The sequence below is a fragment of the Typopeltis vanoorti genome, chromosome 9 (assembly GCF_054136105.1).
Source record: "Typopeltis vanoorti isolate ZY-2024b chromosome 9, IOZ_Tvanoo_1.0, whole genome shotgun sequence".
Taxonomy (NCBI): Eukaryota; Metazoa; Arthropoda; class Arachnida; order Uropygi; family Thelyphonidae; genus Typopeltis; species Typopeltis vanoorti.
Genome location: NC_143557.1, coordinates 106,768,281 through 106,785,766, shown reverse-complemented (window position 1 = coordinate 106,785,766; position 17,486 = coordinate 106,768,281). Strand labels below are relative to the sequence as shown.

The window sequence follows — 17,486 nt, the reverse complement described above, 5'->3', positions numbered from 1 at the left end:
TGAACGATTTTTAAACCTATTTTAATAATTAAATAACAAAAATATAAATAATTGATAACTAGAAAGACATTCCATGAGTCCTTCTTAGGACTTCCAGGGTAACGAAAGGCAATGCTGTAGCCAATGAAGTTTTAACTGAGGCTCGGCTGTTGCCGTTACCAGACATGACTAGAGCTTTTTAGCTCAATAACACTCCATCCACACAGATTTACTTCATTCAGATGACGGGATAAAGAGTCAAGGACTCAGTCCATCGCCCAGTTCTTATTATATAAGAACTATATATAAGACTTATTTCATGATTATTAGGGAAGATGAATCGAACGTGAGATGCGGTGATTAATACCTTTGGAGAGTAATGGATGGCAATGCTGTAGCCAATGAAGTTCTAACTGACGCTCGGCTATTGTTACCCTGTTACCCTCCTGCCATGACCAGAGCTTTAATAGCTCAATAACACGTTATCCCTACACTGTCCTCTACAGATAACGGGGAAGATGAAAATAATTTCTTTCTTCTCCCCTTTAAGCCAGTCCTTATAAGGACTAAGACTTATTACAAGATTATTAAGGAAGATGAATCGACCGTGAGATGCGGTGATTAATACCTTTGGAGGGTAATGGATGGCAATTCTGTAGCCAATGAAGTTCTAACTGAGGCTCGGCTATTGCTGTTACCCTCCTGTCATGATCAGAGCTTTAATAGCTCAATAACACCTTATCCCTACACTGTCTTCTACAGATAACGAGGAAGATGACAAGCATTCTTGCTTCGCCCCTTTAAGGCAATCCTTATAAGGACTGTAAGACTTATTACATGGAGAACAGGAAATTCGTCATTTAGTTTTAGATAATCAACAATGGAGCTAAATACACGGTCTGCTTGGTATCTACGATTTGTTTTTGTTAAAATCATTTTAAAAATAATTTGCTGTGTTTAATCGGCAGGAGGAGTTAGAGTATAGGAATTGTTTGGAAATAGCCATTGGGAATTTAATAAAAAAGCAGATGGCGACTCTTTTGTGATATGACAAGTGAAATGCGTTAGTAGAATTTATTTTTATCTTTATTTTATTAAATCTAAATATTAACTTTTATGTATGAATGCAATGAAAATAAAATAAAAATCGCGAATTGCGAGAACTATATTTGTCATTTTTATACAAGAGAAAGCGACCATGCAAACTTTCGATTTATAAATAATAGCCTTTTGCACGAATACATATTAAACTAAGATGTGCTATTAAACATTGAAAATTTTTAATGTTTTAATTTAATTTTAAATATTTAAAATGAATTTGAATTTTAACTGTCCATACCAATGATATTAAATATATTTATCATAGATTTTTTTAAAAAAATAGTATTATTTATAGATGTTATAGGTGATAATGATAGATGTTGGGCTGGTGTAAGTTACGGCACCCCCCCCCCACACACACACACCAAGGCAATAAAAATAGAAAACCTAACTCATCCATGATACTAATGTATTACAAGTTTGCAATTTTTTCCTTGGGAAAAAAATCAAATGAATTCTTATTGACTCACCATCGAATATAGTATCCTCCTGAAAAGATTTCACTGTCGAATCTATGCACCCAGGCTGTTTGAATCCATTATTTACATAGAAATCAGCATGTCCTGTTTGATGAATTTCATTTTCATGATAGCCTATTCAGTATAAGAAACACTTCATATATACCGTTAATACTGTATGTTTTAACATTTTAACTGTAATTGACAACGAATGCTGTAATCTATACAAAAATGTTCAAGCTGAAAATTATTCTGTTAATTAATTATTTTTATATATTTCTATTTATTATTTATTTGTAGTCTTAACAGAAAGTCTGCTGCTTAATTAAACATTTATAAGTTAAATAAATATTAATATTAAACTTAAAAACAAACATAATTTTGTGTAATTTTAATAAAGAAGAAAATATCTTTAAACGTTGCACTTTTTTAGTTTTTAATTTAATTATTTATTGCTGAAAAAATAAATAATGAATAATGAAATTAGAATGAAGGAAAATATAAATAAATAAATAAAATATTAATTTTTTAAAAAAATGGATAATAATGAATTAAAATTACATTTCAATGTAAATCATTACCTTCTACTTTCAAACCACCTCCAAATGTATATATAATATCTACATAATCACCAGATGAAATATTGATATTTTCTGTCATCGGAAGGTCGATAAAATAAACCTGGCAAGGATCCATACCTAGAGAAACGTTGTAATGTCAGTCATTTTTAATTTGCTAATGAAATGTCACACTTTAACATAAGAAAAATGTCGATTCTTAGCGGAAGCTCAACATATTTAACGAAAGATATTCATCAATGTGACATATACTTAGCAAGCTTTTTTGAATTACAGAATAAATGCAAGTTACCTGTAACTCTTCCAGGTTTATTTATCTTCTTGCCAGCAATTCCTACACCTTGTCCACCAAGACTATGACCAATCAGATGGAAGCTTTTCTTAGAAGCATGAAAATTACTCTAAATATAGGAATAAGTTATCAGTAAATAGTTGATATGTTAGTAGAAAATAATAAAAAGTTTAATAAACTAAAAAGCACTAGTAGATCATTAAAACACTATATTAATTTAGCTCCAAACTTATCTCAGCTAAATATACTGACACTCGTATTCGTCTGTTGGATAGAGGAGTGTAAAGACAATCACATACGAGGATAATCTGAAAGGTTCTTGGCCTCGACCATAGATAGAAACACTATAGGCAAGATGTTTTTTTCTAAGTTGATACATCTGTCATAAGCATCCATGTAAAATTGCAAGTCATTCTATCAAGTAATTTGTTTTATACGGTTTCTGAAGCAAAAGTGTTGTCTGTATCCCATATAATGGATCAAATTGAGTATCGTTTATTGAGTATCGCCAAAAGAAATTCATTCGAAGTGTTAATAAAAGTTTATGAGCACTCTTCTCCTTCGTTTTCGACAATTAAGAAATGTGCTTCCGAGTTTAAAAGTGGCCGTACCAGCCTTGAAGATGATCCACGTGTCCAAAAAGTGTAACAACACCAGAAATCATTGATCAAGTGCGCGATTAGATATTGGATGACCGGCGAGTCAAAGTGCGTGAAATTGCTGAGACTACAGGCCTTTCAAAAGAACGTGTAGGATATATTTTGCATGAAGAATTGCAAATGAAAAAGCTTTGCGCAAGATGGGTGCCACTCTTGCTCACAGCAGATCAAAACCGCACTCGCATGAAAATCCCTGAACAGTGCTTCGAACGTTTTAACAAAAATAAAACTGTGCGTCAATTTATTACCATAGATGAGACTTGGATTCACAAATACACACCAGAATCCAAACAATAGTCAAAACAGTAAACAAAAGCCGGTTGTTCAGCGCCAAAGAAGACAAAGTCGGTACCATCAGCAGGACAGGTCAAGGCATCGGTGTTTTGGGATGCTAAAGGCATTTTGTTTATTAATTATCTTGAAAAGGGTAAAAAAATAACCGGGGAATATGATTTCGATTTTTCAACCAGACTAGACGAAAATATTAGTGAGAAAAGACTCAGTTTTAAGAAGAAAAAAAATCATCTTTCATCAGGACAATGCACCTGCCCACAAAGTTGTTTTGGAAATGGCAAAATTAAGGGATCTGCAATATCTATTGTAGGAACATCCACCTTATTCCCCAGATTTGGCTCCCTCTGACTTCTATCTCTTCTTCGCTGGTCAGCGTTTTTCTTCGAATCAAGAGGTGATTGCAGCTGTAGAGGGGTATTTTGCAGATCTTATTGAGAACCACTACAGGGACGGGATAATGGCACTGGTGCATCGCCAGAATAAATATATTACTCGTAATGGCAATTAATTTGAAAAATAAAAATAATTTTGAAATTATAAATTCGTTTTTTCATTGTTAGGCCGAGAACTTTTCAGACCATCCTCGTATGTTTATTACTGCTATACATATAATGTGGTATAATTTTACGGCAACATACATTGCAAGAGTAATGTACATAAAACCAGTATAATAATAAACATTTCGTAATGATGAGCAATTTAAAAATTCCAAGGATAAATATTAATATTCCAGTTATATAAGTAAAAATAATAAGCTTTAGATAATAATAAATTAACAAAATCATTAGGAGACTATACAGCAAATCATGAAATGACCCGAAAAAAAAAAATCCATTTTTTGTTTTCAGAATGGTTAACTGATTATCCAATTCATTATTCTCCACGATGATACGAAATGCGTATAGATTTACAGTAGTTGGGACTCGTTAAAATTTAATTTAATAATAATTTTAATATTAATATAAAAATAGTATCTATTAGTTAATTAGAATAAAATTAGAATTTATATATTAAAAAGTTTAAAAAAGTTTCAATATTCCCATTTTTTAGAAGTATATACAAATTTTATTCCAACACCTAATAATTTTATACATAATAATAAAATGTAAAAATTTATGCCAGGAGCAAAGATATTCATTATTCATCATATTAATTATTATATATAATATATAATATAATTTAATCATATTATATATATCATACTATATTTATTATATTCGTTATTATTTATTATATATTTATTATATATTATATATTATATATTCGTTATTCATTTAGCGTGCATTTGCTATTGCGTGAAATGATTTCCACCCAAATAAATTGCATGTTTCACGAACGGCTTCAGGTCTGCTGATATATTAATTAAATATTAAATAAAACGTCAATGTTTACTTACACTTAAATAGTTGACCAATTCTCCCATTTCGGCTCCAACAATCAGAACGTTAGCTGCGCTTTGATGTAACGATCCTTTATTTCCTCTTCCCCAGTCAGTGATGATAACATTAAAATCATCGTGAGCAAGCAGTTCATCTCTCATTTGCTAAAATAGAGATTAACAATAAAATGAAACATTCGTTAAAAAAAAAAAAGAAACCTTCAGATTAACTAATGCGATCCAGTTCAATTAAAAGGTGATGAAATTTAATTTTTTTTAAATTATTTAAACTACATATAATCATTCAGAGACTAAACTTACCGAATTATTCTACAAGCGAAATATTTTATTTTTAGAATTTTTAAAATAAAATCTATACAAAAAATTAAAAAAAAATTAAAAGTAAAAATATTTTAAAAATAACTAACTTAAGATCGGTAGATTAGACTCTGATTTGCATACCTCCATCCAAGAAGATAAATTAATTCCATCAAGCCATCCGTGTAGAATAATCTTCGTCCCATGATGAGAATTAAAATTGGATTTAATAATACTGTCGGCATCCCCTGCTATGAGTTTTTGTCCATTAGTAGGATTTAAACGAGTATACAGCCAGAATCTTGTGTCGATTTTGTCTCTATCTTGAGGATATGTACCATGAGGCCTGGGAACGGGACCAAAACACCCTAGATTTTCATAACATTTTAGTAGAATACCTAATGGAAACGAATAAATCCGTATCCGGATTATCAGTTTATATACTGATATACTTTCTTGTTATATGAATTTAAATATTATTATTGCAAATAATTATGAATATCTTAAGCATCTGCAGTATTCTGTCAAAAAGATTTATGGAATTATTATTTTTATTATTATTAGTTACATTTTTGCGTACTAAATGGGCAATCTGTATTTAAACATTTCTTATTTAAATAAATTACGTCCTGTTCTACATTTCGCATTGAAAATTATACGGATATTTTTCTTAGAGGACTTTATTAGGTTCAAGTAACTTTTCACGATATCCAGTATTCTACTTTAGCAACCCAGTATTTGTTTTGAAGGTTATCCTAATAATTGAAGGTCATCCTAATAATATTATGATGGGAAAAGTATAGCAATCATTAACAATTGATGATAGTGTTCGAATAGAATTTAAGGAAGAAATGACGGCATTATTGGGACAGCATGGTTTTCTGAACGGTAGGTCATGCCTCAGTAACTTGCTCACGTATTAGAACACAGTGACGGCTGAACTGGATAAGGGTAATGGGTTTACAGTGATTCTACTGGACCTTGCTAAGGCCTTTGACAGGATACCACATGGAATTCTAATCAGTAAAATGCAGCATATGGGGATGGATATAGGGTTGGTGAGATGTACAGGAGGGTAGTTGACGGAGAGATATCAGAGAGTGGTTTATTCAGGAGTAGAGTCCAAAAGATGGCCTGTGACTAGTGGTGTTCCACAAGGATCTGTTCTTGGACCATTGCTGTTTAATTTGCTCATTAATGATATAGGAAAGGATCTGAGAGGAAAGGTTCACTTGTTCGCGGATGATGCAAAGTTGGGTAGGGCAATAGTGAATGCAGATGATGTCAAAATTTTGCAGGATGATTTGGATAGATTGGAGGTCTGGACTAAGGAGAATGGATGTCAATTTAATGTGGCAAAATGTAAGGCAAGAGATTTAGGAGTGTTGGTGGATAAGGAGTTGAAGTTTAGGGGGAACATTGCAAAAGTGGCCAAATCTGCTCATCCAACTCATTCTTCAGCAACCATGAGCAGCAACCATGAAGAATGAGCAGATTGGCCAAATCTGCTCATTCTTCAGCAACCAATCACTTGGTTGCTGAAGAATACGTTGACGAGCAGAGACAAGCATGTTATTGTTCCTCTGTATCGAGCCTTGATAAGACCCCCATCTCGACTACTGTGCCCAGATTTGGTCACTTTGGTTCCTTCTTGATGGGGAGGAGGTGGAAAGGATCCAGAGACGAGTGACAAAGATGATAACAGGTCTGTGGAATGAATCTTATCAGAACAGGTTGAGGATTTGTGGGTTGCAGAAATTGGTTGATAGGCGGAGGAGGGGAGATATGATTGAGACATTCAAATTGCTGAAGGGTTTCTATAAAATTAATTCAGAAGATATTTTTGAGAACAGGGCTGGTGGTGGGAGAACTAGGGGACATCCATGGAAGCTGGGAAAGAGTGTGGTTAATAAGGGTGTTAGAGCTGGGTTCTTTACTTTTGGAGTGGTGAATGATTGGAATAAGCTGCCAGAGTCTGTAGTGGGTGCTGTGACAGTGAATGAGTTTAAGGCAAGGTATGATAGATGTCGAATAGTTGTGATGAACATGATTTGGGGCCTCCCATGATGAGTCTAAGGACTCCCTGGAGTTGCCCGTAATAATAGTAATAATAATAATAATAATTATTATTATTATAGATGGAAGTTCAGATGAGCATTACCTCTACAAGAGTGCCTCTAAAACAGCAAAATATGGTAATTAGTGGTGTAAGTTAGTAAGCTGTCATTAATTAGCTGTAATCTGTTGAATCAAAATCGCTTTTTTTTTTCAATAATAATCTTCATCAACAAGAAACCCAGGGGACCAGACATATACAGTATATGTTACGGTAAATTTGATAAATTCAGATATTATGCATAATCGCCGGAGATTATGAATAATCACCTATTCTTTTGCAGAATACGATTAATAAATTTAAAAAATTTACTGTTGATCAAATTCGCCGGTGATTATGTTTAACGTTCAATGGTTAATATGATAAATATAATCCAGATATGATAAATATTAAAAAATAAATAAATAATAAAAAGAAACATAAAATTTGAGACGAACTTATTAGTTCGGTCCAAATAAAGTAAAATTTTGGAGTTAAAAATTTAATAAGTAAACATTGGATAAAATTTTAATTTATTAATAATATGTCATATAATCAAGATAAATTTATTAACTCGATTGTATCAAAAAATGAAAAAATAAACAGTTTAAAAAATTAAATACAATACTTTAAATATTGCAAACATCAATACATAATGAAGCCACATTAAAAAAAAAGATTCTTCCGTTTGAACTGACACAATAAATTAATAATTAAAAATTATCAAAAAAGAAAAAAAAGAAAGAAATGAAAAGAAAAGAATTTCTTAAGCATTATCAAATATTCTGTTTAATCACTTTTTTAACGATAAAAACTTAAATTTCTTATTTAAGCATGGTAAACTCATGAGAATTTGAATTACACTGTTTTCACTTTTACAACTACATTTGTTTAATTTACAATTTCCTTTATAACTACACATTCACATTTAAAAGCTTGGCCTCCAAATAATGAGTTTTCCTCGCGTATTCTATTAAATTTTGATTTTGGTATTTCATTTGTTCTATGAAAGGGATACTAAAAATTATAATCCTTAATACAAGTATAACAAACAATTTCAGTAATTTCCTTCAGTGGACTCTGTTCACACTTATGCTGCTTTTTGATAACGAGGTTATGTTGTATATGCATGACGTGTTAATTGGGACAACACGTGAAATTATTATTCAAGTAATAATGGAGAATATACACAATGACCAGTGATTGTTAATATGGAAAATATTAACCATATTCTCCAATACTTTTAGAGATTATTCATAATCTCTAAAAAGAAAGCATGGAGTGGGCGATATATGATATCCAAGATCAGCTGGTCAGTCTGCCTGTCTTACAAAATTTAAAAATAAGTTCCAGTTGAATAGGCATACACCACAAATTATAGATGATGAAGTTGTATGATAAATTTCCTTATGGATATATCTCTAAAAATTAACAATATCTTATTAATAATAATATCTTAACTGTCTAGGACTTTTCAAAGCTTAAAAAAATCTAGTAAATTATAATTTACTATAAAATGAGAATTTATAAAATAATCCTTAAAAATCTATATCTTAGATTTCTGTTCATAAGTTCATAATATACACTTCTATTTCTATGACGTCATTGGAATAACGCCATCTGGCGTGCGCGATATTGAAATATTTATAAAAATGACAGTGATTGGTTATAAAAATAAATATCACGGACATTATAACATGGAGGTAATGTAAAGATTATAAATGGAGGGGGGGGGAAGAGGGAAGAAGGAAATTTAAAATTTATTATAAGTGACTTACCATCTTCCTCTTCTAAGGTTTGCGCCAAAAACACTGAAGGCACTTCAAATGGAGCACACTTAGGTTTTAGTTTACTTCTATTCTCTCCCCCGAAAGGTAGACCCATAATTCCGCTGCCTGGAAATAAAAAGACCAGCAATTGATTAGTTACTTATTTTATTACTATTCGCTTGCTTATTAACATATAATTAATTTATAATAAACAGTTAACTGAAATTTTATAATTCAATAACATGTTTATTGTTATAAAATATAAGACTTATTGTTAAACTGACCATAGATTTTTAATTCGTACGTATGTTCGTACAATATTGCCTACCGGTTTCGCTAGTAACTGACTAGCTTTCTCAAGGCTTGCACAGTACAAAAAAATGGTAAATGCAAAAAAGGTTTAAGAATACAAGAAAACGTTAGTACCTGTTAGGTAGCTAAGGTAACACGCTCGCGTCACATTTCTACTCAGTATCATGGAAGTAATATGATTATTCGCGTACTGTAGTTCTGTTGAACTGAGGGAATTATTTAGATTTTTCCAAGTATCGTTCAGTATGGCCCCTTGATTTCTGTTTAGGTTGCTGCCTATACGTAGCACTACTGCTGCTTCTTTAAATAATCGATGTCTGTAATCTTCGTCTACGTAGGGCATAGAGCTATTATTCTAGTCTATAGTGTGGTTCGAAGTTGAAAAGTGATGTGCTAACCCGGAGATGGTCGTTCTATTGTGATTTACATCGCCAAACTTCGAGAAGCCTGTCCAATGTAGGAAAGATCACACGTGCATGGAATATTATACACACCTGGATATTTATAAAATGGAACACTGTCTTTAGGAGATCTTAGAACCTGTCCACCAAACCTGCAAGATTGTTAAAGGCCCATAACATTAGGGTTGTATTGATCTATAATATTGAGCTATAATGGTCAATAAAATCTGCTCAGCGAATTAAATGAACAGTATACTTACTTTCCGTATCTGTTTTTGGCTTCTTAGTATAAATAATATCGACACAGTTAGCATCCGTTGGATCTAAGCTTACTTCCTGTACAGTATTTTCGAAGTAAGGCTGAGCTGGATTAATACCTTAAAAATAAGTAACAATATAAAATTTAAATTAAGATACTGTGAATGTTTCCTCAACCATTTAGAAAATGAAACTAAGCAAAAGAACATTATATCACAACTCTTTATTCAGATATAGAAACAAAAATAAGAACGTGTTATTCAGAGATATGATCTTTATTTCTTTCTGTTTTACTAGCAAAGATCTGTAAACAATTGCTGTCAAATTAATATTTTAATTTTATCATTTTCACCAGCGTTTCTTTTGTATATGATTCGCAAATAGGAGAAATTTTAATGAAATTAATAATAATTATCTGTTTCAGTGATGAACAGAGAGTCCAGGTGAAAAAGGGTAAGATATTACATCCACACATCATACTTTTGATACCTAACATGATAAATCCAAGTAGCAATACTTAATATTTCAATTCATTTTTGTATTCTAGTGGGAGTAAACAATTATCTTGCACAGCTGAACAGCACCACGTCTTACAATGATCATGTATTATCTTCGAGAACGATAACTGCGATACACAGTAAAACTATAACCAATAGACTCCGATCTCAGTATGCAATTCTGTGAGTAACAACTTTTTCTAAGATTGCTCCTGTGATTACGACATTGTGAGTGAGGTCCCTGCTAAGAAGAAAGCGATTATTCTACAAGTGTTAGGAATCAATATATATATATATATATATATATATATATATATATATATATATATATATATATATATATATATATATATATATATATATATATATATATATATATATATATATATATATTTTTTTTTTTTTTTTTTTTTTTTTTGGCATTCTGATTCTGAATCTATAGCGTTTTACCGCCTTGGGTAGGATAAAAGTTACATAATTCGTTAACTCTAATATAGAAATTAAACACTAAATTTTCAAATCATGTCAGTGATGTCAGGTTTATGATTATTCAGAATGGTGGTTTCAATCAGAGCTATGAATGTTATTTTGCTAATATGTATCATAACCAAGAATATTTACCAGAAATTCTTCCAAGATCAGGAATTCGTTCTCCAGCGTATCCAGCTACATGTGCTCCCAGATGATGACCAATGAGATGAAATCTTTCTGGATTAGCTGTAAATGCATCCTGAACAGTAAAAAAATATGATGATGAATTTTTTTTTCCAAAGCGAATTATTTGCAGAATTTTACAGTTAGAAAGCTAAATCTATTATAAAATGATGTTGCTATAGACATTTATTCAAGAATAACATATATAGGATATATATGTTATAATTGTCGAACTGCCATCAATATTAAAATCAGGCTTCGTTTTGACTAACAGTTTTTTTTTTTAAATAAATAATGTAAATTTGCGAATGTGTTTTAATAAGCAAAAAAAGAGCGGAACCATTTTAGCACGAACATATTTTTTGTTTGGGGGGGGATTTATCTAAATTATATATATATATATATATATATATATATATATGTATATTAATTTATATATATGAATACCAGAGAAGTGAGGCTATTGCTCTCTCTAACACAAGACAACCCCCGAATTCACTCACCTTGAAATCTATCACCGTTACTTTGAGAACACAGAAAGAAGAATCTAGGCGTTTACTGAAATCATAATGAATCCTGTGTATTTGAATGTAAATTGAAACATTAATCTGTCAGCTGCTTCCAATGAAAACACATTTAATTCTCAAGACAAAGCATTATTTTAAATCACAACGGTATTTTAAATAGCCAAAATCCTATCAAATATTGTACTTAGTTATGCTCTGTTATTCATATATTGAGGCTCAGTCGGTATAGACGAAGCCCTTTGGTCGGAAAGACCTGGATTCGATTCTCGTCCATGATGTGAGAAACTTTTATCTGCTTTCTTTCGACTAAAGGTGAGTTAATCGGTCTCATACGGTGGTGGAGTTTTTTTTCTCTCGGTAACTCTGGTTTTTCATTCCTCAAAACAGGCAAACGTCCCGTACACACATAGATACAGTCATAAATATACTTACGGCAAGGAAGGCAACGGGAACCGAGCTCAGCCTTATATTTCTTGGGACTAATAAATAAATATTTATTCCAGACTTCTGTTGCCATTTCGACAGATTTCATTTATTTGGGTCTCATCGTGAAAGACGAACTCATGAAAGTAATTTCTTTACAATATAAAACACTCTTCAACCAAGTAAAATAAACAAAAAATAGCCTAATGGAGTCAGCATGTTATTTTTTTTATTTTATACAAAATGACGAAATAGTATCAAAGTAAGCTAGATTACCTCATTTTTTAATGAAAAGTATGAAAAACATTAAATATTTCTAAAGTTATCAAATTTTATGGTATCATAATACAACTAACAATTGCTTTATGTAAGATTTTTTTTTTTTTTTTTTTTGAGATAGACTGAGTCCTTGACTCTTTATCCCTTCATGGCTGGGTAACGGCAACAGCCGAGCCTCAGTTAAAACTTCATTGGCTACACAGCATTGCCATCCGTCACCCTGAGTTCTCTAATTTTTCTACCCTGTGAGAATTCCCGTTTCTCATTATTTTAAATTTTATTTGTAATAAAATGAAATGCTGTCTGAATTTACTTTTGAGTAAATTCAGATATTTTGAAAAATACTGAATTAAAATTTAACTTAAAATAACTCATAAAATACATATTTTTTTTTATAGAAATTCAATTATCTTTTGTATTCGAATTCAGAATTAAGTTAAAATGCAGTGGTACACCATTTTAAATTTGGATGTAAAATTAAAATAATGATTATTACATTATTTGTATAGAGGCAAATTTAACATGTACCTTTAGATATTGTATAAGATGTGCTATTTGCGCTCCAACCACTCTCGCATTAGCAACAGCCTGTGCATATGACCAGGTCGAGCCTTTACTCCAGTCAACTCCAATAACATTAAAATTTCCTGTCTTCAAAAGTTCATCGCTTACAGCCTAAGAATAATAAAAACAGTATAAAGAACTATGTTCTTGTACAAACAAACTTTAACATGGCATCTACATCAATAATTTTAAAACTAGTACACCCCTTGTCAGTGGGATGAAACGCTGTTCAGGTAGCGTGGTAATGCCCAATATTAAGAAATGTTAGTACATTCTAAAAGAGGGTTTAATTAAACCTTCTTTTAGGTTTAAACAAGAAAATTACACGAAAAATAAGAAAAATTATTGATATTTTCTTGCAACATTTTATTTTATTAAATTTTTTATTTTTAATGCAAGTTTCAAACATTGTTTTTGTGCGAAATCAATCAGATGAAGTGCATCTAAAAAAATTTTAATAAGTAATATATATAATATATATTAAAATATATATAAAATAAAACATTACATAAAAGTAATAGCAATTTTATTTATAAGATTTATTTTTATGAAATATTTTCTTAATATTTTTAATAAAGGATAATAATTTTTGTATGTCTTCATTTTATATTCGACTGTATTTTATCACAATATGAATATGAATATGAATAAGGATATTGCATTTTAGCATATACATATACATATATATATATATATATATAAATATTTTATATCAAGACTGTATTTTATTATATATTTTATATTAAGACTGTATTTTATTACAATATGAATAGGGAGATTGCATTTTAGCATAGTTATTCTATGAATTCTTATTTACCGATATCCATTTTGATCGATTTACGCTATCTCGAAAGCCATGAACTAGCACTTTCGTGTCAGCTTTGGCATTAAAGTGCTTCATACTCAAAGGATCTCCTGGAATAAGTTTATGATTTTTAGAATTTCTTTTCGACATCAACAAAAATTGTGTACCGATCTCTTCTTCATCTTCGGGTGGTGGGCTAATTGGGCGGTTAACTGGATCATAAAATGGTGTATCACTATTAAAACATCCCAAATCTGTATAACACTTTACAGAATCGCCATCTGAAATAAAAAGAAATAATTTAGATAATTTTAATAATACTATTTACATTTCTTTCAGAAATGGCGACAATATAATATTGTTCCCATCTAATCATCTAACTCAGTATTCAGTGATTATTATAAAATATTTATAAAACGTTTTAATGTTACAGAGTTATAATTAGTCATATCCGTACGATTGTTTAGAAATTCTGGAAAACTTTCAGTATCATTAATAAGAGTCTTACTTTTAATTCTTTGAAAAAAACGATACAATTCTAAAGGAAGCTGACTCAGTTTTTCCATCTTATCTGCAATAATATTCATCTTAGATGCGACAAGGAAATCTGTACAAAGTAGAAACCAAAACGTGGAAATGATAGAATGTGGCATGTTGTGAATCTTTTGGGAACAACTAACGCATCATGGACAGACAGCAGAACGATCTCCATATATATTAACGATAAGTTCACTTTATTGATCCCGCATGAGAGGTCAATGATAGAAATGTACACAGAAAGAAACGACATCCAGCTGGTTGATGAGAACGTTCACCTTTTTCCAAATGTGATCTCGGTGGTAATGGATAAGTTACCCGAATTATTTGGTGGGCACATGCGCGTTCGTGCGTGTGTGCGTGCGTGCGTACATATGTACATACACACACTGTAAAATTAAATTGATACGATTACAAAACTATTTGTGTAATAATAACAATAATTGCACGAATAGTTCCTTTATTATGATTAGGGAGAGAACATTTTCTCAGACTTCACTCAACTCAAGATGTATTAGCATCATTTATACTTACTGCATAGGTTTGGGCATCCTGCATTGAGGTGATCAAATATACAGCTGCGGTTCGTAATAGATGAATCCCCCCCCCCCATCTCTCTCTCTCTCTCTCATATCTAGTTTATAGTTATAGTGTTATAGTTTATAGTGTAGTTTTCTCGCTAAAACAGAGAAAAAAAAGGAAAACGAAATATCAATTTTTCGGTTATTGTGAGTGGAAAAGAAGATAAACATAACTAGCGCAATAGCATGCAATATTATTTTCTATATCGAAACTCATGTGATTCCGACTCAATTATTATTTTTATTTAAATGCATACAACAAAATTTTATCCTAAACTTGGAAAATCACAAAAAAAATAAACGTTACAACATGATATAAAACATGATATAAACATCCAGTGTTATTCTTATTTCACTAGTTTCCATAGCTCAGTATTCGGTAATGACGATGCCATTTAGTTGCAGAGACCTGGGTTCAAATCCCTTGCAGAACTTGAAGAATTTTTATCATAACTTTCCAACTGAAGATGAATTAGTCCGTCTAATACGGAAGTAGAAGGGGTTGCAGGGAATTCATTACACAATTCTACCAAAACTCATCCAATATACTTGTTTCGTGCCGTAATTCCAACCATAAGAAAATTTGACACTTAGTTGGCTTATAAGCCAACCATGAAATTGCTAATCTATATTAATAAGGATCACTGATAGTCTGGAAACTTCTCTATGAACAACAACAATACCGAATATTCCGCTGTAGAGATAGACTCTCGCCACATCATGCACCATTTGTGGCCCCCTTACGAACCTTATTATTGAGGGTAGAAGCTCATGAAATGTCCAATCAACACCTGAGCATTTTATGAGCCTGTATCCTCAATAAGCAATATAAGGAAAGATAATCATAAATTTATAATTATTTTCGATTTCAATATTTACCCAAGGGTAAGTTTGTGTGCGAAAATATGCACAGATTATGTATATCAGTACTAATTTCACACAGAGTACAAACTTAGCGAAATTAAATTTAAGATGCACCTTAAAAACAAAAGATATTTTTAAAACTATCTTGTAAAAGTATAAAAATTAAACACATATATTTAAAAATTAAAGCTTGTTTATTAATTATTAAAGCTTGTTCTATGTTATTTTACCTTATCAGGGAATGAAATGCGATGTGCAATGAAACTACTTATGTAGTTTCATTGCACACCGTCAACCTCTCCAATAAAATTAAATCCAGAAACAATATCGTCTCAAGGCTTGTTTGAACAACCTGGGGTTGTGGTGCAGAAGTCCTAAGGTCGTCTGCACTAGCCCTCACATTCTCTGCAGTAGAATATTGTGCCCCTGTCTGGGAAAGAAGTACACACACTAATATTATAGACACCCAACTAAACTCTACCATACGCACAATTAGTGGGACAGTGATAAGCACCCCTCTCTGCTGGCTTCCTGTTCTATCTAACATTGCTCCACCACACACATACGGAGAAGACAAGCCTCGATTAAGGAATTTAATAACGTAATCAGCAACCCACTCCTGCCCCTTCACTAGACTCTCATAAACCCTCTCTAGAAACCCTCTCTGGTCCATGGACGAACTCTCTTCAGCTGCGCTGCCATCAATATCTGATATATGGAGAGAATACTGGTACAACAATCTCCCAGCAAACTGCTTCCTGGTTGAAGATCCCTGTGCTCCGCAGCCTGATTTTGATCTTCCTAGGAAGATTTGGTCATCAATAAACAGGATCAGAACTAGTCAGGGCAGATGTGGCTACTTTCTACATAAATAGGGGCTGTGAGATCACTCTTATTGTGATTGTTCTCCCGTGGCTCAGACGATTACTCCTATTGTGTACGACTGCCCAAGGCGCCAATTTCACGGTGGTGGCCTACAGGACATCCACAAGGTGATGGATGAGGCCTTGAATTGACTTTCCAGCCTGGACCTTGACATGTAGTTGGTATGGTGGTGACGGTGGTTATGGAGGAAACAGAAGATCACGGTACCTTCTGGTACTAATGGATCAAGTTTTCTCGCTCAAGACAACTGCTCTCCAATTAAACCACGGATACAGCTACATTTATGTTCTGAGAACACGCAGCCTTGTCATATTTGTTGCAGCAGGACGATAATTGTCCCTGGCTTGATTATGACAAGTTACTTTTGCTTTATTTTTTTAAATTTAAAAAAGGAAAGACTTAGAAAGCAGGTTGTGCCTTTTATGTAATGAACTTTTATACGTTAAGATTTTCATCATTTGTTTCTGGAAATTGTGATTGTACTTTTCATTCGCCAGTTTCATGTAGCCATACACATAAATAAATTGCTGCTTTCTTTGATTGTTATATTATATCACGATTTGCTTCCTAACATGGAATAAAATAACTCAGTAGTTGTAACCAATGACACAAAGATGGAAGTGGAACCACTGAAATGCAACATAATGGAAACATATAGTATGTAGAGACATCATTGATAATGCAAACATTTTCCCTTAGAAACGTCAATTTTTGTTTCATTCAGAAATTCATTCAGCTATGCCAGGTTATGTCCATGTGGAATAAAGCCAAAAACCAACATGAAGAATGTTACTTGAATGATCGCAAGTCAGTTTTTTTCACCTTTCACGTCTCTTATTGAATAGTGTGTTGTCATTTTCGTACCACATAGGGTTTTGCGAGTGAAATCTCTGCTTGACAAGTAGGGTCACAACTGTCCATTTTCACATTGAATTAGTAAGACAAACCCAACGCTATGTCCTTTGCGGGATTGGAACT

At 32.0% G+C, this 17,486-nt stretch overlaps 1 protein-coding gene across 1 annotated transcript in view; it reads right to left on the bottom strand.

Moving 5' to 3' along the window:
- Positions 1 to 14,228, bottom strand: part of LOC150103389 (uncharacterized) — a 35,209-nt gene extending 20,981 nt beyond the window's left edge. The window contains exons 1-9 of the mRNA XM_090398463.1: positions 14,150 to 14,228; positions 13,654 to 13,922; positions 12,801 to 12,947; positions 11,011 to 11,119; positions 9,895 to 10,011; positions 8,931 to 9,047; positions 5,202 to 5,425; positions 4,758 to 4,904; positions 2,409 to 2,517 (exon numbers count right to left, since the gene is read on the bottom strand). Of these exons, the coding sequence (XP_090254589.1) occupies positions 2,409 to 2,517; positions 4,758 to 4,904; positions 5,202 to 5,425; positions 8,931 to 9,047; positions 9,895 to 10,011; positions 11,011 to 11,119; positions 12,801 to 12,947; positions 13,654 to 13,922; positions 14,150 to 14,228 (1,318 nt within the window). The remainder of the gene's footprint in view (positions 1 to 2,408; positions 2,518 to 4,757; positions 4,905 to 5,201; positions 5,426 to 8,930; positions 9,048 to 9,894; positions 10,012 to 11,010; positions 11,120 to 12,800; positions 12,948 to 13,653; positions 13,923 to 14,149) is intronic.
- Positions 14,229 to 17,486: the final 3,258 nt, after the last annotated feature.